Here is a 23,937-nt window from a genome sequence, read left to right on the forward strand (position 1 = left end):
TTATATTACACCGGTCATTGGTAAGTTAAATTGCGATTTAATTTCTGCTTTGTCGTGTATAAGGATGTGAATGTGTTTCAGGGCACCACATTTTTTATAGCCCCGGAGAACCCCGTGAATAAGTGATAAAGTATATTATAATGGTGTAAAGTTCTTGAAAATGATGCGGTGATGTTTGATAAGCTATGCACTGTTATATTTCCAATGTTTGAAACATTTCATTATGTGAATTTGTATGTTAATTGGATAATAATGCAGTTCTCAAATTTTCACTGTGATGTCAGGATTTTAAGCTGATAACCTTTTTGTGTGTGTGATTAGAACACACCCCATTGGTATATGTTACATTTAAATAATTTTGTAGATGGCGCCGAGGTCGAGTTTACTCCCAGGCAGACGCATTCCCAACCGTGTGACTGTGTCCGCCCCTCGCTAGGGAGAACCTTTGGATAGCGAATACGGAACGCTGGTCCTCGCGACACTTTGGAGCTAAAACAGCAATCTCGCATACAAGGACGCTCCACCCACGAATTAGTTATGGTCTGGAAGCGAACAGTTTGACAATTAATGTGACTCTGTGGACAACGCAGGTGAGCGATGAACCTGGCGGGTGTATGACACCCTGTAGACATGATTGGTTATTTATTTATTGAAACATATTTATACAGGATAAAAAAAGATCAGCTAAAAGCTGTTTTACATCGAAGCCTGTGTAAAAACAATGCATTTTCCTGCACAGGGGATACTATAAAAAAGAGACCATCAAAAAGCGAAAAAAAATCATCTTCAACAGATTTAGAACAAAAGGACTGCCGGACTGGGATACAAATGCACAATTCGTTAAAAAAAATGAAAAATGCTAGTTTTGGAGTATATTCTGCCCACTATTCACACCAAACAGAATCAATACACACAAGACTGAAACACGCAGTTTTCAGCAACCCCATTTATACAACACCAGGCACTCGGTCAAGCCTACAGTTCACACACGGCACACTCACTTAACACACGCGCACACACACACACAATTACACACGCACACCATCAACAGACACACCACACACAAAAATCACTCAAGCACATACTCGCACCACATGCAGTGATACAACACAAGATGACATATCACAGGCAAATACTCACAAAAACAATGCACACATACAATACACATTCTAGAAATACAACGTAATATACAGTAATACGACACTGGCGGTGGCATTATACATGTACATAAACGTGTCCAAAAAATGCGACACAACAACCTCCATTTCTATGTATAGGCCTACTGAAATACAGAGATGAAAATGTGGTAGGTGACTGGTAAAAAGTGACAGCCCGGCAGTTCAAAATAACCATTATAACAATTAATCAATCAATCAATGAAAATATAAAATCAAACTTAATGAAATATCCGAGGAATCCCCGTGCAGGTTATGACGTGGAAGTGTCGCTGAAGGAGAAATATGAATGTCATGTGAAATTGGTAATAAGATGAATGAAATGTGAACATAATTTAAATATTGGCATTTATATACTCCATGATAATTGCGGGTTAGCACAGAACCCGGATGTAAACGGAAGCAGTGTAGTTGAAGACAAATGCTATAACCGCGGTAAACCGTCGTGCGTGCAGGCTGGTCATCTCAGGATCAGCACTACGGGGGTGTGAACCAAATAGTGCTGTATTTGATAGCAGATAGCGGTGTTGTCAGGGATAACAAATTGATAGTGAAGCTGTTATAATCATTCTGAACAAGTGCCAAGCCAAAATTACAGGTGGAACCGGACCAAGTCAGGGTCCCGTTCACATGGTTGTCGAACATAAGAGTATGGTAATTTAATTTATCTCACTCAGAATTTTGATCTTGCATTTTATGTTGGTCACAATTTCTTGATTTCAGTTCTGTAAATATTCCACAAATTGTTTTATTAAATTGTACAGTAAAGTGAATGGCACGAGTGTGATCGAGTATTATTTAAGTCCGCCCATGTGACAGTAAAATTATAGCCCTATGGGTTATTACAATGAGGCGGTTTTTTATACTAAAGGGCAGTTTGGGTACTATGAGGAGGTGTAGAACTATGGGGCATTTTGAGTACCGTGAGGCTACATGTATTCGTTGACTTTATGCCCCTGGTATGATTACAAAATCGATTACTCACGAAGTCAGGTATGCATTAATCTATTCAGAATAAAATCATCTGATCTTAACGTGTACATACAACTACAGTAGTGTACTATGAACGAATGTCATTGTACAATAGGCATTGTAAACATCATAGTGCTCATTTATATTTCCATTTCATGGGCTAAGTGTTATGCATACAATGATCTAGACAATACAAAGAAACTGAATAGAAAATATGCAAGGATATAGGTTTGAAAGAAAACATATATCACGCCATAAGAAAGGGAAATGTGGAAGGAAATCAGAATTCTGTTATCCGTACATTACAAGAGTGAATAATCACTACAAGAAAAAAAAAAACCTTTTGTTTGAATGGCGTGAATATGATGTACGCATAACATGTATTACAAACCCGCATGCCGAGATTTTGACTTTAAGTTAGGGTTTCAGGGAAAGGCACGTTGTGAATATATCAGGAATTTACCCGATTATACGCCTATTCATGGATTTTCAATCAAGGGACATGGCATTTTATGCACACCAGAAGATATGACAATTTGGTGAAGTAAAACACATTATGGTCCATATATTCCTCTCTGATATGTTTTTTTTTTCCTTAGCTATAGGTTTCGTCAACCTCAGGGTTCATCATCCACCCACCAATCATTCAATCACCGAATTCATTAGTACGTAAAGAAGTAGCCATTACAATCCTTGCTCAGCTGCATGCAGCACCAACTCTATGAAGCACATTCTCTACCGTCCCCTGTTCCATTTCCCTTGTTCAGCGTGTAGGCATTCTCTCATTCTCTCTTTCTTTCTTTCCTTCCATACTTTTCATCTATTCTGGCAAGTTGTGTCATGTTGTTGTGTTTCTTCTGTTTAAGTTGTCCCGTCCTGTCGTATATCATATTTTGTCACAAATGTTTGTAGTAATTCATAAGTTTTGTGAGTGGTTCACAATCTACAAGCTTTGCTTTTTAGTGGACCTCTCTATTCTTTCTTCCTTTTTTTTCAACTGAAGCATGACTTTGTATTATTATTGTATTTGCCAGTATGCGCTCTTATGTTTTCGATATCATTTGTTTATTGCAAAGGCAAATGTTTTTGTTTATGATGTAATACCTGATTTATCTTGTGTTATGTTTTTGTTTAAAGAAAAAAAAAGAAGAATGAAAATAAATGAATTGAATATCCTGTCTTAGTGACTCACGGGAGCAGAGTGTCCTGCCTTCTACCTCCATTTTATTCCCGATTCCACCAACACCTGGTCTCTCAGCTGAGACAGCAAACAGGTAGTCTGTGTCTGGTGTCAAATTAGTGATAGTTTCTGACGGCGCCAGCCTATCTGTTCTAATCTCAAGCCGAATGAAGTCCCTAGGGTTGCTCATCTCTTTATAGTACACCTGGTATCCAGACAGTGGAGGATCACCAACATCTGTCTCTTCATTCCAGGCATCCCAGGCGAGGGTTACCGAGTTGCTTGTCGCTGTATCCACAACAGGAGAACCTGGCAGTTGTGGTAAAACTTGCGGGATGACATAAAAATGTAAAGACATCAAGATATTTCCACCTTTAGTAAATAGTATATAAAATTCCTTCACTTTCGACGCAAAATCATGAGATTTTAACACAATAAACATTGCAGAACGAACAGCTATAAAGAAAGCTAAAGAAGACAGAAGTTCTGTGAGAAATATAAATCTGGATATTTGATTCCTTCATTGCCGTTGTGAAAATGAAACTCGATCTAAAAATAAAACCTGCGTATGGTCTTTTTAGACAGAAATACAGAGCAACCATATGCATGTCAAGATTCTAAGATAGTGCTGATAAACATGAATTAGTTAAGATGGCATATATTACGATTATCATCTTCAAACTTAGAAGTGTAAATCAGATAACGAATGATTTATTCATCTACTTAAAAACATTCATACATTCTAAAAACATTCATACATTCGGAATACAAACCATAGAATCCTTCTGTGACTTCTTGGCTCATGAAAGTGGTGACGTCTGACATCATACATCGAAATTTTCCACCATCTTGGACATCTGACACGATAAAGACTGCAGCGTACCAATCTATGACACGTCTTGCAGAGTTCACCAGGTCGATATCTCTCTCATGAAAAGACTCATTACTGTGCTTTCTCTGTAGCTTCATAATGGGGTTTTCTAATGACAGAAACCTGCTTCCAGATAAGGAACAGGTCACACTTGCTGGCTGCCCTTGATTCTGCTTCTCGTAGTTGACTGTTACAGTCCCTGAAGAAAAAGTGGCAGCGAAGGGCAAGAATCTTAAGGTCCTGCTGTGTATATTTCCTCTTTAAAACAATGGACTCAGAGGGTCATATTATCTACCCCTTGCAGACTACAATGTGTAAGTATTTGTGACTCTGCATCACAAACCGAACAAAAAGTCGCCACATTTGGATTTTCCGTTGAGGGCAGATCCTTAAAGAGCAGACTCTAAGCTTTAAAATGATGTGTATCTCGATTCAAATGGACTTCCTTAACCTATCTAAATACTAGAAAGAAAGCACACACTCTGGAAAAGTGTGAAGTGAGAAAAGAGGCTCTGAAGTGCAGGGTCTATTCAAGCGCTTAATCTTTACCAAGCCGTGCGAGCTGTGCAATGAAAGGGACAAAAAAGGAAGTAAACCGCCGGTGCAACAACTCAACTCAACTCAACTGGTTGAGGTGGGGATTCATGTTTTGAACATTCTTGAGTGAGATGATGAGAAACCTCTTATGAAATATGAAAGAGCATGTAATTTTAAGATGGATTCAATGTTTATTTGTTGAAAATTGGTTTTCAAATGGCTGAAATATTCAAAAAAGTGATAATGATAAAAGGCGACAGGCCACAACTTTATTAGGATCTCTTTGTTTTACCTTGTTTTTGGATATTTCAGCCATTTCAAAACTGATTTTAATCAAATAAACTTTTGATACCCCTTAGAATTTCATGCTCTTTGACATCTCATAGAGTGGTTTCCGAATATCTCGCAAAACGTTAAAAGCGAAATCCTCACCGTCCTCGACCAGAACTGTACACAACCTTTAAGCTGAAATTGAGCATGTTTTATTGACACTTTCTGTCTATGATTATTGGTAACTTTCAAATCAGCAGAGTTATCCTTTCAAAAGTTATTACACTTGAAAGTGAAGAGAGTGTAAAGGATTTTAAGAAATATTCTAAGAAATGAAAAGGGGACTCTAAGACATACCTGATGATTCTATTCTCCCCAAAAAATGGGTCGCAGAAAAACTGCTGAAAACACTTTCCCATTCATGTTATGATCTCAAACTTAAGAATAATGTAGAAGGATAGCTCTGTCAGAAAATATGAAAAACTCAAGATTGACTTGCTTGAACCATTTCAACTTTTTTGAGTCCTCACATAAAATCAAGGGGTGCGAATTTTTATTCGTTTTGTGATGCACGGTCACATTTATCCAACAAGAACTGAGCAGATTAAATAAACTAAACAAATAAAGCATCTTGTTATCACACTGGAGAAATACCTGATTAAAATTTGAAAACTCACCCCAATTTGCTCCTGGCCTCAATGGGGGCACTATGGGGTCTGCCATAAAATTGAAGGTATACCTACTTATGCATGTCTGGTTCTACAAAAAGATTTTTAAAGCGTATTCTTTTAGTGTTTTAGAAACTTCAGAAAATTTTGGGCTTAATGTGGTTTCCGGGGACATCCCATGTTGGCATGGCGCCCGTGACAACTTTTTTTTTTCCATCACTTGCTAAATTTGGTGAAAATTTTCCGCGCGTTTTTAGGTACATGAAAGCGGAAATGTGCACTTACTGTTTTATTGGTACCAATGTTACTATCCCCGCTTCTACAAGTAACAAACTTCAACGTACATTTGCAAATGTATTTACTCGAAGAATTTCTGGTTTAGATGATTTTTAAAGATTTCCTCAACAGCTAACATGAGCCTTTATCTCAATAGAGCTTGAAATACCTATCACTCACGGAAATGCTCTATGGTTAAACGAGCCGTGGTGTCAACTGGTAAATACGGCTCACTATTCAATGGATGTAGTTGAAAAGCAACAGATTCGCTGTCTCAAATTTGGAACGAGTTCAAATCTAGTTTTATTATCAACAACGATTCAACACAACGAGAATGCTCAATTATGATGTTATTGTCAATATACACGGGAGGCCTTATTCAGGCTATTATACCTTTAACTTGCATTACTAAGCTGTCAGAAGTTATTCTTACTCTTTGACACAATAAACTGGAAAATAGTCAATTGAGAAATCCCCTGTACAGGAGTAAAAATGGACTATGAAAAGACATAGTATAGTAAACCGTCTGAAATCTATCAATATCCTTGTCTTCTAGTTCTTTTAACTTCGCCATTAAAGCAATGCCTATAAGGTGCTTGGAATGAGTCACAAAGCTTGTGTATTCAGTCATTATTTGAGTAGAAAGCAGAAGGAAAATTCATGAAACTGGAAAATGCACAATGTAAGTCTACCTGCACAGTTCGGGCCATATTTTCCAACGGTGCACTCTTCATGTTGGTGAAGAAGAGAAAGAATGGGAAAAATCAGGAGTTCAAAAAGAACGAAGGAGGTAGATTGGTTAGAAAACATACTATACCATGAATTTTAGAACTGAGTAGAAGTTGCTCTAAGACAGAAACAAACATGCATGTAATTATATATACATGTATAGTGGTATGATGCTGATTTTATACTAAACGTTTTTTTTTTTTGTCAACTTGGGAAAGATTATTACATTATGACGAGGAAGATAGACGTCGCGCGATGCAAGCTGGGTGGTAAGATGTTGCGACACGGATTGTCGCCCCTACACGGATTGTCGCCCTCGGCTCAGAGGCGACAGGGATTGTCGTCTGGCGACAATCCGTGACGAGGGCTGGCGGCACGGGTTGTCGCCCGCCCTCGAAGCACATTTTGCTGGGTAATATCGTTCTGCACATAGTCACTGACATACTAACACATAACTTACATGGCTACATCCATGCAAACAGGCCATGTAAAAAGTCATGGTAAAGTTTCAAGGAAGTGTGTATGCACGTGCGCGCACACGTGATAATTTAGTGTCCGTTTGTGCGTGCGTGTGTGTGTGTGTATGTGTGCGTGTATGATGGAAGAATGTGTTTATCATGTCAGCTTTTGGGGTATGTGTTTTTTAGCTGCGCGTGGGTAGGGATACCTAGTAAGCTGTTGCTGGCATAAACGTTGATATTAATTTTATCAGCAGCTTTGACTTTGATGAGTTTGTTTGGCGGATTTGTTTATGAATTCGGAGTGGTGCTTGCGTGCGGGCGGATGCTGCTTTTCTGCATACGGTCCATTATGTCTTATTTATCAACATTGGGAAGTCGTTTCATCAGGAAGGAATGTGGTATCGGTTCGGGTGTGTGTGTGTGTATGTGGGGAGGGGTTTACATTTCGTTATTGCGAAAGTTCGTTATTCTGAAGGCTCTTTAGTCAGAGGTTCTTTATTCGAAGGTTCGTTATTCCGAATTTCATTTTTGGATCAACGAACCTCTAGGTACAGGGAATTGTACAGGCAGTGGCGTACCGTGGGTCACGACATTGATGGGGGGGGGGTGCACCTCGTGGAAAAGTGATTTTGAGGGTGTGTATGCTTGTGTGTGCGTGCGTGTGTATGTGTGTGTGCGCGCGCTGTCAGTCTGCAAACTTAATGGGGACTACATTACCTAACGGAATGTGATACATTCCACAGCGCAGTCATTGAGCAACATTGTAAGTTTTCCTTACATGGATTATGAAATGACGGTGTGTAACGACAAATTACTGGCAGCAACATCAGGAGAATTGCATAACAATTATTAAATGCGAGCGAGCGAAGCGAGAGAGCTTGAAAACTTTGACATTTTACCGTCCCAAAACTGCCGTTTGTATAGCTATAGTTCACAGTTTTCGCTTTGGAAATTAAGGGGGGGGGACGCACCTGGCGCAACTGCTGTCAGTTACTGGCAGCAACATTAGGTGAATGGCATAACGACTAAATACGAGCGAGCGAAGCGAGCGAGCTTGAAAATTTCGACATTTTACAGTCCAAAAACTGTCGTTCGTAGCTATATTTTTTCGCTTTGGAAATTAAGGGGGGGGGGCGCAACGGGCGCAACTGCTGGCAATAACTGGCAGTAACATCAGGAGAATGGCATAACGATTAAATGCGAGCGAGTGAAGCGAGCGAGCTTCAAAATTTTGACATTTTACAGTCCCCAAACTACCGTTTGTAGCTATATTTTTTCGCTTTGGAAATTAAGGGGGGCGCACCGGGCGTAACTGCTGGCAATTACTGGTAGCAACATCAGGAGAATGGCATAACGATAAAATGCAAGCGAGCGAAGCGCGAGAGGTTCAAATTTTGACATTTACAGTCCCAAAACTGCCGTTTGTAGCTATATCTTTTCGCTTTGGAAATTAAGGGGGAGGGGCGCACTGGGCGCAACTGCTGGCAATTACTGGCAGTAACATCAGGAGAACGGCATAACGATTTAATGCGAGCGAGCGGAGGGAGCGTGCTTGAAAATTTTTACATTTTAAAGTCCAAAATGCCGTTTGTAGCTATATTTTTTCGCTTTGAAAATTAAGGGGAGGGGGCGCCCGGTGCGCCCCCCGGATCCGCCACTGGCAATCAAGGGTGTCGGTTTATGTTCATGATTGGGGGAGGTATGACCAGCGAGGGGGCGTCGAAGAGATCAAGCGGGGAAAGGATGTCCAAAATCTGCACTTTAGAGCATCCCCTACATTGTTTGTGTCTGTGTTTGTGTGGTTTTTATATACATGGAAGAGTTAGGAAATAGCCCAGGTCAAGTCTTAAATATGACTGGCAATGCAAGGCATTTTAATATAGACTGATATATAAAGCAACACTGCAAAATCACTGATCTATTCTACATCACATTGCGCAACATTGCAGCGACAATTTTTGCCGTTCGGATGTTCTGAGTACACTGCTTAAATCCTGCTTACATTCAGAATGTCAACCAGGAATCACGCTGAATCACAATCTTTTGTCGGCTCTGGGCTTTTTGAACAATGTTTAACACTATATACCTCTTTAATTATGGTTAAAAGAAATCTTAGAAAAATTTCTTATTTCTTGATCACACTTTCATGTCGATTTCAAAAGCAGTTTACTATAACCTTTGAATTACCATTTTGGTAAGTTTTTTTTTCTTTTACCAGCGGATGGGGGGGGGGGGGCACGTGCCCCATCCCCCCCCCCCCCCCGTAGTTACGCCACTGTGTACAGGGGATGCTGTAGAAGATTACGTCCTTGGACGTTTTCTGTTATCCACTCGCATGGGAACACAGAGACGCGTGGGAAGCCACACAACTCGTGTTGCCAAGCTGCAACGCATTCACCTGAACGATAACGATAAACTATATAAAATGAGAACGAATTTAGTATTTCCCTATAGTCTTACCCACTTTACGCTCCATGGATATTACATTTTTTTATATTGTATTTGGGTGTGGGAGGGGTGTCCGAATGTCCTAATTTTTTTTTTTGAAAATGTAATAGCCATTGCTTTTTTATAACAATCTCCTTAACATAACCCAGAAAGTCATGTATATCGCGGCACAATGACAGCGTAACCACAGTTTGTCTATTCCATGACTGTAAGTAATATTTTCTTACTCTGTTTAACTGTTTAACTGATCGATCTAGATTGTATTCTATTTGTGGTATAATCATGTTATGTAGTCTTTACATTTATGATGTTAATCCATATTTGAACTGCACAAATAAAATTCAAACTTCAAGTTCAAAATTTCATATATCTTTCATTACTGTAAAGCAAATTAAAGAAATGCGAAAACTTTTCACAACTTGTACGTAAATTCAATTTCAGTTTTCCCCAGTGTACAATGTAAGACAGTCCAATATGTGATAAATTTGTTGTCATAATACACTGACTTGGCAGGAATCGTCATATTGTACATAATTATTTATAACAATCTGTAACTATCCCAAAATATCCGCAACTCTCCGTAAATAGTCGCAACTCCCCGCAAGTGTTCCGAACTATTCGGAAGTTTATGCAAGTTAAAAGAACAAAATTGCGTGCCAATTCGTAAGAATATCCGCAAGTGGACGCAAGTATTCGCATTTGTCGTATCTCTCCGTATCGCCCGCATATTTTTTCCCGTATGTTTAGTTTTGTAAAAATGCTCTGGTGACAGCAAGGGATCCGCGGGTGTCCGCAGAAAAAAAAAATGACTTATTTGGACGTAACGTCGGACGCAGATCATTATGTGACTGGGGCCTTACGTAGACACACGAACGCTCACACACAACACACATACGTAGGGCCTACGTAGCCCACGAACACCAAACCCCTCCGATACTCAAGCAGGCACAAAACTGCGCCCACAAACACGCACCATCACATACCCTTTGATATACACATACGCCACTATATGCCACATACACACGTACGCATACAGGCACACGTATACACGCAGACAAACAAACCACTACCACTATACAACCACCACACATGCACAGTTTCTACATATTGTATTATTATACTCTAAACACACACACGCACACAACAATACGGAAACTCATACACAAGTCACTTATTGTAAGCACCTACAAATCATACACAGCGCATACCATGCAGCTCACAACAAATACACACAAACACACACATACACACACACACATACGCATAACTTACCAGTCATACCCATCCCACCAAAGCTTAACACCGGAGCAACCACCCCGAGCCCGGGGCTACAATCCTTGACGGGGCGACAATCCGTGTCGCAACAAAATTTTTGACATCTTGGATTGTCGCCATCGAGGTCAAAAATTGGGAACTGCACAAGCGTCACGGATTGTCGCCAGACGACAATCCGTGACGGGGCGACAATCCGTGTAGGGGCGACAATCCGTGTCGCAACATAGGAGATTTCGACCTTCGGTCTCCCTCAACCGTGAATGTGTATGTAGTACTTAACCGGATCGTTGCTTGGCAGAAGGAGAGCCTAGAAATTCAAGAGAGGAAAGAAGAAAGCGATATGTAATGGGGGTTCTAAGGAGGGCAAAAAGTGAAGAGCTGGTAGACAGTAATGGGCTTGAAGTTGAAGTTGCACTACTGGAGACGGTAGAGAGGGGAACAGAGAGAATGGTAAGGAAGAATAGAGTGAGAATCAAGTAAGATGTTCGGACATCGTTAGAAGGAGAAAGGTGAAATAGAAGGGAAGATGAAGAGGGAGGAGTTGAAGGTTGGAATATCATGGAGATAGGAGAGAGAAGTGAAGATTCATGAACCCAAAGAGAAGAGCAGCACTTATTTCTAGGATCCTCCCAAGCCCCTCCCCCCCTTTAATCTAACTTTCATTTCTCTTTTTTTTTTCTTCTTCTATGGTTTTCACCCCCCCCTCTCTCTCTCTCTCTCTCTCTCTCTCTCTCTGTCTGTCTCTTCTGTCAACATAGTTTCATCTCTCCTCGACTTACCTTTCCTCCGCGGGATTATTCATCCTTTCTCCATTAATTCCGTATTCCATAGTCCACATTGCTCGCCAACATCGTTCTTCTCTTTGGTTTCATAAATCCTCACTTCTCTCTCCAATCTCCATTATTTTTCAACCTTCAACTCCTCCCTCTTCCTCTTCCCTTCTATTTCATCTTTCTCTGCCTAACAATGTCCAAAAATCTTACTTGATTCTCACACTACTTTACTCTCTGTTTCCTTCTCTACCGTCTCCCTAGTGCAACTTCAACTTCCAGCCCATTACTGTCCCCCACTCTTCACTTTTTGCCCTCTTTACAACCCCCCATAACGTATGTCGCTTCCCTCTTCAATTCTCCTCTTTGTAGGACTCCATACACATGGTGTCTTGGCAAACCTTTCTGCCTCATTTACTTCACCATGCAAACCTTCAAGTAACACTGACATAAGTAAAGCCTTGATTTATGTTACGCGAATCAAAATTAATTTCATCATTAACGAAATAAAATAGAAGTTATGGCTGTGTAAGAATGACACAAATTTAGGGGCATTGCTGGTGTTACAATCATTGCTCTCCTCCCCCCCCCCCCCCCCCCCCCCCCCCGTGGAGCCGGGAAATGTGCAATCACCAGGAAATGTGCAAACGCCGGGAAATGTGCAAACGCCGGGAAATGTGCAAACGTCTCGCCGGTAAATGTGCATATCTCTAAATTTCATCAACGGGAAATGTGCAAACGTGACGCCGGGAAATGTGCAAATGTTCAGTTTTGCCGGGAAATCTGTAAAAACCGCCGGGATAAGTGAAAATCATTTATTTCACCTGTATTATGTATAGCTGGGAAGGAAACTCTCAATCAAACCTGGGGATGAATCATTACTACCTTTACCATATGTCTTAGCCCCCACCTGTCTATAGCGACCACTTGTCATTTTTAACATTTTCAACATTTTCTTGTAAACCCCACAACGGATTTTCACCAGATTTGGCAGATAGCATCTGAATAGTGATATGGTCGTAATTTGTTAAAATGATCGCCCCCCCCCCCACCACCACCATCACCGAAGGAGGGGGGGGGGGGGGTTGAAGCCTCAAAGTCCCTGACGAACTATGGAATTTTTTCTCTCTCTCTTCTTCTGCCGAACCGGAAAAAAAAAATAGAACTAAGTTAGTACTTTGAATACATTAATGACTGAAATTTCATTTTTGATTTCAGCGGATCCAGGGGTGCCCTGATGGGGGAGGGGGTGACGCAGAGGAGGGAGATTGTCCATATTTTCAGCATCTTCTCGATAAATCTCATGACAGATCGTGACCAAACTTGGCAGAAAGCATCTTTACGGTGATATGATCTTTATTTCTTAAAATGAGTCCTACCGCCCTCCCCCCCCCCCCAAACCATCGCCTAACATGCCTAAGCGGGGGGGGGGGGGGGGGGGCTGGGATTTTTTAATCTTCTTCTGTCAAACCGGAAAAGATGGAGGTAAGTTAGTGCTAATGAAGACGTTAATGACTGAAATTTCAAGTTTGATTATGGCGAATCCAGGGGTGTCCAGATGGGGGAGGCGGGGGGGGGGGAGGGGGGATTTTCCACATTTCAGCATCTTGAAATATCTACAATGGATTTTCACAAAATTTGGCAGATTGCACTTCATGGTGATATGATCTTCATTTGAGAAAATGAGCCTCCCCCCCCCCCACACACACACACACATACACCGCTGAAGGGGGGGGGGTGAAGTCTCAGAGCCGGCCTAAACTGTGGAATTTTATCTTCTGTGGAAAAAAAAAGATAGGGCTAAGTTAATGCTATGAAGACATTAATGACTGAAATTTCATGTTTTATTGTGGCAGATCGAGGGATGTTCTTATAGGGTGGCAGAGTGAGGGAAAGGAGGGGGATTTTCCACGTTTTCTGCATTTGTTTGACGGATTGTCACCAAACGTTGGAGGTTATAGAATCCTACTTTGTTCGAAGGGGCAACAAGTCCAATTGTTCCCTTTCCCCAAAGTGGAGGCTAAAACGAGAGTAGCCACCACGTTATTAGCAGACGTGAACTCTCGTCAAAGCTGGCCAACCTTCAAAAAAATATGATAAAATTGTGTTCTACTACTCTTAGTTGTACAGAAAATGTCATCTAATATGTAGGCCTATTCCTTTTGTCATGCGTAGGGTTTTCAAGAAATACCTGAAATTCTGAATTCCACCCAAACGACCCCACCCCTTCGTCTCGGCCCTTTTCGAGGGGCTGAGATAGAGGGGGGGGGGGGCTCTACCTCCTCCCACCTTTGGGGTTGGGGCCGTGAAAATTCGTCATAGATTTTTTTTTTCTTAAGAAGATGGAGAAAATTTGGAAAATCTCCCCCGACCCCGACCCACCCCCGATCAGGGTACCCCGCCATAATCAAACATGAGATTTCAGTCATTGATGTCTTCATAGCACTAACTTAGTTTCACTTTTTCGGTTCTACAGAAATAAAAAAAAAGAAATCAGACTTTAGGAACTCTGAGGCTTCAACTTGTAACAAATCAAAATCAAGTTAGGTGAAAATCCGTTAAGATTTTTCAAGAACATACAGAAAATGTGGAAAATCCCCCTCATCCCCCTCACACCCCCCTATCAGAGCACCCCTGGATCCGTCATCATCAAACCTGAAATTTCAGTAACTGAAGTGACTGCATAGCAATAACGTAAAAGTAGTTCTATCTTTTTCGGTTTGACAGAAGAAGATTGAAAATTCCAGAGATTAGGAATCTTAAGCTTCAACTCCCCCCCCCCCCGAAAGGGGGCTAGGGAGGGGAGTTTAAAGTTTCCCCCTTCAATGGCCTCATGCCCTGCATCCTGGATTTGCCATTAAACTGGAACTGTCATCAGTCTTTATAGCACCAACCAAGCTCTATCTTATTTGGTTATAGATAAGAAGAATTTTGATAAAACCGTAGTTCTGGGACTTTGAGGTTCCTCCCCCCTCCCCCCTCCCCCCTCCCCCCCCCCCCCCAAAAAAAGGGGGGGGGATATGACTAATCTAAACAAATTGGGATCCCATTGACTTATTGACATGGAGTTTATCTACCATCTTTATACACTGTACACAGTATTGCTAAAGTAAATGGTTTGCACATTTCCCGGCGACGTTTGCACATTTCCCGGCAAAATTGAACTTTTGCACATTTCCCGGCGTCATGTTTGCACATATCCCGTTGATGAAATTTTCACATTTCCCGGCGTTTGCACATTTCCCGGCAAGACGTTTGCACATATTTCCCTGCGTTGGCACAATATCCGGCGAGACGTTTGCACATTTCCCGGTGTTTGCACATTTCCCGGCGTTTGCACATTTCCCGGCTCCACACCCCCCCCCCCCAAAAAAAAAAATAAGAACATAAAAAGAAAATGGGTAGGGCACATACCTAAAACCAACGTAAGAGTACCTTTTATACTAAATTAGTTCTTACACTGACACACATGGACATTAAACAGCATATTACTGAATAAGGGGTGTTTTTATGCAATCAACTCTCCATCAGTAAACCACTGATATCATACATTAACCTTGATGTCTTCTTTTGAGAAGGAGCAATTATATTCCATAATTGTAAGTCGATCACCAATTACTACAAGGCATCATATCCTGATATCCTTTTCCGGAAATGGACTTCTACATAACCAGCAATCCTTACCCTGACAGTTTGAGCCTGTCCAGCCTGGCCGACACCCAGTTGAACTCCCTGTGCAAGCTCCAGTATATGGATCACATTCGCCCGACACGCAGTGACAGGTTTGGGTACAGCTGGCTCCAAACTCATTGGTACCACACTCTAATTTTACGACAAGGTGCACCCAGTTCAAAAGATAATTATCAAAGAGATACTGTGCATCACACCCCTAATCCATGTGTCAATATCATGGCACACATAAATTTGTATAAAATACACATTTCAACTTATGTTATCTTGAAGCACCCCCGCAACTGCTTGCAATGACATGCTTTACGTATAATGTAGGGCATTAAATTTAACTTCTTTCTTGATTAATATTCCTTCCTCAGAGGTAAACTTGAAAAATCTGTATCTCTGTAGGCCTATCCCTGTACGGTTCTTATTGTGATACAAAACAAACAATTTAAGTTATGAAAAGCCAGGATGTAAAAATGAAGAGTCAGCTTCTTTACTCCACAAAACATATCACGTGATAATTCCGCGAAGAAATAATAGCTCTCCCAACTTCCTGCGCTGCCAGTGTAGAGCATTGAAAATCCATCACATCCATTCAATTTGAAGTAGGGAAATTAATCATCATTCACAGTATCTAATCATCATGACCAGGTGAAAATATAGCATATTGTTAAAAGAAATGATTATGCGAATTTGTTCACATTTTTAGTATTATAATATTTAGTGTGATTGTTATTTTGAACTACACCAAAAGGCAGTGGTAAGATGTTAATGGTAGTTAATGGTAGTTTTTTTATGATGTTTTCATTTCTTCTTGGAAAGACTTTTTTTTCCATATACTCTAGGAACATTTCATGATATTCTTTTGTGCACATGAGACTGCGTACAAACTACTAAGCTTTGTTGCCTATCAGTGTGGAAAAGATATAGGTTCTGTCTCTCTAAAAGTCAGACGACGGCTGTATTGAATTCATGTTGATTGAATTTCAGCTTCCCCTTAATGTAATGCGAAACTGGAAAATATTCACACTGACCAATCGAAAAACATTCTGTTGTGGTTTAGGAATGAAAGCAACGTGGAACAAATGTTTTTAAGAGCTATATGTTCTAAGCAGTACAAATATGGATTATCACCACCAATTTTTTTTTAAAGGCTTTGGTTGACTATAGTCGCTTGACCTATGTGTGAGAAATCATTGCTGACATCTACAAAGCCACTCATTTCGTGTAGTTAGAATTAGCCTCACCTTGTGTACAGTCAATGCCTTTGAATCCAGGTGTACAAGAGCACCCATAGGGGTCTGGAACACATACCTGCAGACCTCTGCATGCTGTCTGGTCATCGGTTATATAGTTGCAGCGATACTCACAATTACGCCCAAAGCGATTACCTCCACACACTGTATATCAAAGGACAAGTTCACCTCACATGTGGATGGAGGGAATGCAGCAATATTAGTAGAACACATCAGTGAGAGCTTGAGGAAAATCGGACAATCCGATCAAAAGTTATGAATTTTTGAAGTTTAATCGCCGGATGAGAAAACTGCTACAGCTTGTAATGTCAAATGTGGCGAGAAATTACACAGAAACTTCGACAACTTAATTTTTCTTACATAATAAAAGAGTACTTCACTTGTCTACTTCAGAAGAAAGGGGGAATAATATTACCTTTAACATACGTCAGTGATAAGTCGAGGGAATGTGTTTTTTTTTTCTCTCAAAAATTACATTTGGTGGAATTCCCTTTATATTTTCTTTATATCGTTCTACGATTTCAAAAGCGATTGGTATACTTTTTCAGGTTGAAACCAATTTTTACAAAGAACGTTCATTAATTTTGTACCATTCATTTGTTTAACCGCATATCAGTTATTGTAATATTGTATGGGGCAACTGTAATAGATCCAAAATTGATTTATTATTTCATTGCAGAAAAAAAAGCCGTCCGAATTTGTACACATTCACCTTATTTAGCCCATACCGATCCTCTTATTTAAACAACTGAAAATATTAAAAGTAAATGATTTACATATTTATCAATCCGCTATATGCTTAATTGACGACAGTCTTCTGCATCCACACTCCCAATACATTCGCCATAATTCAGTCAGATCATTTGATTCACTTTCACGAGTTGATTCATGAGTTGTTCCCAATTGACGTGTTCTCTTATTCTTTTCTTCAATCGGTACACGTACATATATATCTCAGTAATGTTCGGATGTACACACTATATGAAAATAAAAAGAAACTAGAGATTGTAATTTGTCATCACTGACAAATTAAGGTGATCCGATTTTTTTTTTTAATCAATGATTCAAGTCCTGATCGCAATAGGCATGACCATGCAGGTTTCATCTGTGGTCAGAGACATTGGCCGTGTGATGTTTGGATTCTCATTTAGAAAAGGGAGTCATATCTGCTATCTTTGGTACCAAATCTATATACACTATAACGAAGATACAACAACAAGTACATATGACCTTTGACCCCACTTTGCACAACCTAGATGGCATCTGAGCAAAAAGTGGTTATTTTGTGAAATGATTCTTGTAACATGATCTTTGCGTGTGCAAAATATGGGAAAGATAAGACATGTATTCACCAAGATACAGGATGAAACATTTGTGACCTTTGACCCTAATTTACATACCCAAGATGTTGTCCGATCAAGTAGTTGTTATTTTATGAAATAATGTACGTGACATCAACTAAACATGTGAAAAATATGGGAGTGATAGGGGCTGTTTTTCTTGAGTTATTGCAAAGAAAGTTGCAGAAACATAGAAATATCTCAATACATCGAAGATAAGCTTTAATTTCAACCAAGTTTTTTTAACATGATTCCGACATTGTATGAAGAAAGGAAGGCACACATTCGATAGCGCACAGTCTCAGCTACAACATATTAAAATCGAGGAGAAATTCACCGAAGGGTAAGTGAGCTAGTGCTCGATAAAGACAATCATGTCAATTTTCACATTTAAAAAAATTCCCTCCCATAGAGATACCACGTCATAACGAAGATAAAGAAAGAAGTACATATGACCTTTGACCCAACTTTGCATAGACAAGATGGCATCTGAGCAAGAAGTAATTATTTTGTGAAATGATTCTTGTAACATGGTCTTTACGTGTGCAAAATATGGGAAAGATAGGACATGTATTCACCAAGATACAGGATGAAACATTTATGACCTTTGACCCTAATTTACATACCCAAGATGGCGTCTGATCAAGTAGTTGTTATTTTATGAAATAATGTTCGTGACATGAACTAAACATGTGCAAAATATGGTGGTGATAGGGTATGTTTTTCTTGAGTTATTGCACATAAAGTTGCAAAAAGAAAGAAATATTTCAATACATCGAAGATAAACTTTAATTTCAACCAAGTTTTTTGACGTGATTCCGACATCGTATGAAAAAACGAAGGGCACAGTCCCGATAGCTCAAAGTCTCAGCTACAACATATCAAAATCTTGGAGAAATTCACTGAAGCATAAGTGAGCTAGTGCTCGATAAAGATAGTCATGTCAATTTTCATTTCCAGAAAAACTGCACTGCCATAGAGATTACACGTAAACTGGTCAAATTTGACAAGGTTACTTTCAATCCATTTTTTCGAGGTGATGCAGTCATCCAATGAAAATTGTGTTTTAAATTTATGAAAGAACATTTCATAAGCTACAACATATTGAAATTTGGGTGAAAATTGGCAAAGGATAAGTGAGATACGCTCGAGTAAACTTGAAATTTGATGACGTCATTTTGAAAATTTACTTTTTTGACTTTATTAAGAAATTTGATATCTTTTAATCATTTTGTCAGCATAGCCAACCCATGAAATAACATGTACAACTCATCAGCTTTCAGAATATGTCAGAAAATGGGGGGTCACCGTCCATCCTGACGAGTAAAATCCGATTTAAAATTGGCGGTTTTTTGGCATAGTTGCACTGTGTATCCCCATTGACGCACGCGCGGAAATTTGAATTTGACGGGCCCGTATGACGTCATATTGGGTCGGATCGACTTGAAACTTGGTAGAAATATTCCTTGACATTTTGGACATCCGATCCGTGTAAAAAAACGGGAAATTTCTATTGCATATGAGCTGTGTGTGCGAATATGTGCGCGCGCGTACGCGTCCGTCCAATTTTTTCAATTTTTCAAAAAATGCTCGAAATGGTCTGAAACGTGTGCAAAAAATTTTTGAGCTCGATTGGAGCATACAAATATTTCAACGCGCGCGTACGCGCGCGTTTTGAGATAAAAATGAATTTTGAGAATATGAGTAGAATTCACTTGACTTGAAATATATGTGACGTAAATTTCATTGAAATAATCCATTCCATTAATGACATATGCATGAAAATGTGTTTTCATATAATGACGTCATAGTGACGTCACGGTCGACTGATCACTATGATTTTACTTGCGCTGTCGTCTTTGCGACATGATACATATATGGGTACAATTTTGAAATTGATAGGAAGAGGACTTTCTGAGCTAACCTCTGCACAACTTTTGAGGAGAAATAAAGAAAGAAACAAAGAAAGAAGAAAGAATCAGTACAGATACAGAAGGTGATCCGAGAGGATACTCGGATCACCTAATGACTGTATTTCATGGTAATATATATATTAAATGCAAAAAAAAAAAATCCCAATATATTCATTTGGATTTGAATTTGAATTGAATTTGAATTGTATTGAATGTGACATCCCGATTGTTGTAGTCTTCTCATCAAGCAGTGACTGTGCAGAAACTTAAAATTTCATAACTAAGTTTTGAATGAATTGTTTGATTTTCCTCAAACTTTCACAGGTATGTTCTACTAATATTGCTGCATTCCCTCAATCTTCACGTATGTGAAGGTTAACTTGTCCTTTAACAAGGCCTTAAATGCCAAACCTTTACTATTTTTTTTTTCTGGTTTAATAGATGATCTTTAAAAATTTCCTCTACAGCTAACATGAGCCTTCAATTCAAAGTTTATTTCATTTTTCGACAAAACATATAAGTTACACTTCTTTTGACAACAGAGAATAAGGTAAACAGAACATTATGTATTGAAAAGAATGTACAGCAATAACTGAGGACCTTATAGTAATTATACATTGTAGTAAAAAAGAAACAGAAGTGGTCGAAATGAAGTACATGTGTAACTTTGCTTAAAGTGCGAAAAATGGAGAGACCCACTAAAAACACAGAGCTTGTAGAATGTGGGCCCCTCTGGAAAAATAACATCAATGGGAAGATTAATTGAAACATTATAAATACAAAAGGAAAAAAAGAAAAAAGAAAAGGAAGAAGTCTGGAAGCCCACTGAGAATTAGATTCACAGATAATACACTTACTTTCATAGACGCGAACAAACATAGAACAAGACTAGATAACAAAACAACTGCTGTAGAAAAGGCTGTACGGGACAAAACGGAATGGACAAGACTAACAAACAGAAGACAAAATAGCAAACGAAAATGCACAACAGAGACAGCGATCTTCGACAGAAGCATGTCAAGAGAAACAGATGATAGTTGTGGAGAGAAAAAAAAGTGATATTGTAACACCTGAAAGGAGAAAAGCAAGGAATTGAAGGGACGTATATGAACAGGAGTAAGACAGAAATTCAAGTCTTTGACGCTTTGGGCGATGGCGTAGATGGCAGCAGACATCCAAAAGATTACAATTTATTCTTCAAAGAGGAGCAAAGGTGAGTAAGTCAGTATGTAAGAAAGAAGACCAAATGGCTTGTTCAGTACTGTAGAGTCATACGATTGCAATAGAAAGGACTTCGGTGTCCTCTTGAAAGAATATATGGGTGGGGCGTTTTCCATATCATGATTCAAAGAATTCCAATAATTTGGGTCTATATGAATAGAATATATGGGTGGGGCGTTTTCCATATCATGATTTAAAGAATTCCAATAATTTTGGTCTATATGAATAAGTGTATTTTTAGCAAGGATCGTGCGTAAAAGGGGTAAATGAAATTCATTTGAACGCCTAGTGGGATATTCATGAAATGATTGGTTTTTGAGGAACATAGAATCAAAAATAGATGGAAGCAAATTGTTGCAATACTTGTACATAAATTGCCCTAAATTATACAAAAATAGATCTTTAATTTTTAAGAGCTTGTTAGAGGCAAACAACGTGTTTGTATGAGAACATACGGGGAATGGCAGATAACGCGGAGGGCTTTCTTCTGCAAGAGGGACACTCTTTCGAGTAAATTCTGATGCGTGTTGCCCCAAACTAAAACTCCATAATTCAAATGAGGTAATATTAACGACGAATATAACATAAGCAATGTTTTTTTGTGGAATATGAAATTCTAATCTATTTATAACACCTACATTACGGGATATTATGTTACAAATATTATCAACATTTGATTTCCAGGAAAGTTTATCGTCTACAATGACCCCCAAGAATTTAATATTTGATACTCTTTGTCGACGAGAATCATCTAAAACTATATTTGTGTTGAAACTATCAACAGTATTACTAAAAATCATATATTTCGTTTTTTGAGCGTTGAGTGATAACTTATTAGCTCAGACCCAATTTGTCACTTTATTCAATTCAATATTGATTTTGTGAACGAGAAAATCAATATCATTATGGCCAAAAAATACATTTGTATCATCTGCAAAATGAATAAAAGAGAGATCATCAGATACGCGACAAAAATCATGTATATAAATAATGAACAATAACGGCCCTAAAAGACTTCCCTGTGGGACGCCACATTTAACCTCTCTGATAACTGAATCATTATTTTTAATTGTAACAAATTGTTTTCTATCGACTAAATAACTCCTGAACCATTCCAAGGCCTTCCCACGTACTCCATAATGCGATAATTTATAAAGTAAAATGTCATGATTGATGGTGTCGAAGGCCTTGAAGAAGTCCAAGAAAATACTAACTAAATGAGAATGATTATCAATGGCATGAATTACTCTATCAACGAAATGTAAAAGAGCACGCGAAGTACTATTTTTCTCACGAAATCCAAACTGAGAGTTCGTAAAAACTTCATGTACCTTCAAAAAAATTGATCATTCTCTTATGAATAAGTTTTTTTAAACCTTAAACAGTGAGGACAATAATGAAATTGGGTGATAATTACTGACTACAAGTTTATCGCCTTTCTTAAATATTGGTATTACTTTAGCCGATTTCATTTTATCGGGAAACACACCGTTAAGGATTGACAAATTAAATATATGAACAAGTGCATCAGCAATCGAGGAAATAACACCCTTAAGTATAAAATTGTCTATCTCATCATAACCAGAATTTCGTTTGTTCTCAAAAGAGGAAACTATATCAATAATTTCAAATCTATTAGTCGGTGTAAAAAAAATATTGAATCAGAGTTACGCTGACCTAAAAATTCAGTAAAATGTGTTTCTGTTGCAGGGATAGTTTGAGCATAATTTTCACCTAATTTTGAAAAATAGGAATCAAATATATTTGCAATATGAAGAGAATCATTAATCAATTCATCATTCATTTTAATTTTGTCAATGTCAGAGTTTTTACTCGGAACATTCATGGCCTGTTTTAAAACTTTCCAAGTATTTTTCATATCAAACCTATATCTCGAGAATTGCTTGAAATAATATCTTTTCTTTTCAGAACGTACAATCATTGTCAAAGTATTTTTGTATGATGTATATATATTCTTCGATCGTTCACTTTTTTCCAACTTATATTTATTTATTGATTGATTTTGAGATCCAAGGTAACCTGGGTATTTTTTTTTTGTAATCTGTTTTATTATTTTTTTTGAGGAATTACATCTAAATGATGATTGAATATTTCCATAAAATTATGAAAAGATATCATCGCTGCCAAACACTCCTGACCAGTCAGCATTCTCGAGAGCCACATCAAAACCAGCTAACTTTTCGGGTGAAACTCTACGACTAAACAAAGGAAATGAAAGAGGTTTAATATTAGATGATGTTTGAAGAGTAAAATAAGTCATTATTGGAAAATGATCAGTCATATCTGAAAGAATTATGAAAGAATCGGGGAGTGGTGGAATATTACCAAAAAAAAATTATTAATGAGGGTGGCAGAACGATCTGTAATACGTGTGGGTTTGGAAATGAGCGGAAGGATGAAGATAAAATTGTGTGAAGTGAATCACTAGAGATATTATCATGCTCAGACTTCAGCAAATCAATATTGAAATCGCCGAGTAAAAAGCAATCCTTATTTCAAAAAACGTGTGAATTTGCCAAATCTGAATTATAAAATAAAAAATCATTAGCGTTTGAGTCAGGAGGTCTTTATACAATGCCTAACATAAGATTTCTACATCCTGGGATGAGAATTTCTATAAACAAAGATTCAAGCGTATCGTCCATTCTAGAAATATCTTGATGGACAATAGTTTCAAAGGAACATGATATGTACAATGCAACACCCCCACTATTCTTATCAGGCCTATTAACGAATAAATCGTAACCATCAATTGCAAAAGAATTTTCTGCATTGGAAGTTAACCATGTTTCACTTAATCCAATAACCGATAAAGACTGACTTTCATCAGATTCTAATAAGTACTTTAAATTATCAAGATGTTTATTCAAACTCCT

At 38.6% G+C, this 23,937-nt stretch overlaps 1 protein-coding gene across 1 annotated transcript in view; it reads right to left on the bottom strand.

The window, feature by feature from the left end:
• Positions 1 to 23,937, bottom strand: part of LOC140237171 (uncharacterized) — a 95,357-nt gene that overhangs the window by 46,926 nt on the left and 24,494 nt on the right. The window contains exons 6-10 of the mRNA XM_072317113.1: positions 16,558 to 16,710; positions 15,317 to 15,454; positions 6,642 to 6,677; positions 4,101 to 4,397; positions 3,340 to 3,636 (exon numbers count right to left, since the gene is read on the bottom strand). Coding sequence (XP_072173214.1) covers positions 3,340 to 3,636; positions 4,101 to 4,397; positions 6,642 to 6,677; positions 15,317 to 15,454; positions 16,558 to 16,710 — 921 coding nt within the window. The remainder of the gene's footprint in view (positions 1 to 3,339; positions 3,637 to 4,100; positions 4,398 to 6,641; positions 6,678 to 15,316; positions 15,455 to 16,557; positions 16,711 to 23,937) is intronic.

The sequence above is a fragment of the Diadema setosum genome, chromosome 13, assembly GCF_964275005.1.
Source record: "Diadema setosum chromosome 13, eeDiaSeto1, whole genome shotgun sequence".
In the NCBI taxonomy this organism is placed as follows: domain Eukaryota; kingdom Metazoa; phylum Echinodermata; class Echinoidea; order Diadematoida; family Diadematidae; genus Diadema; species Diadema setosum.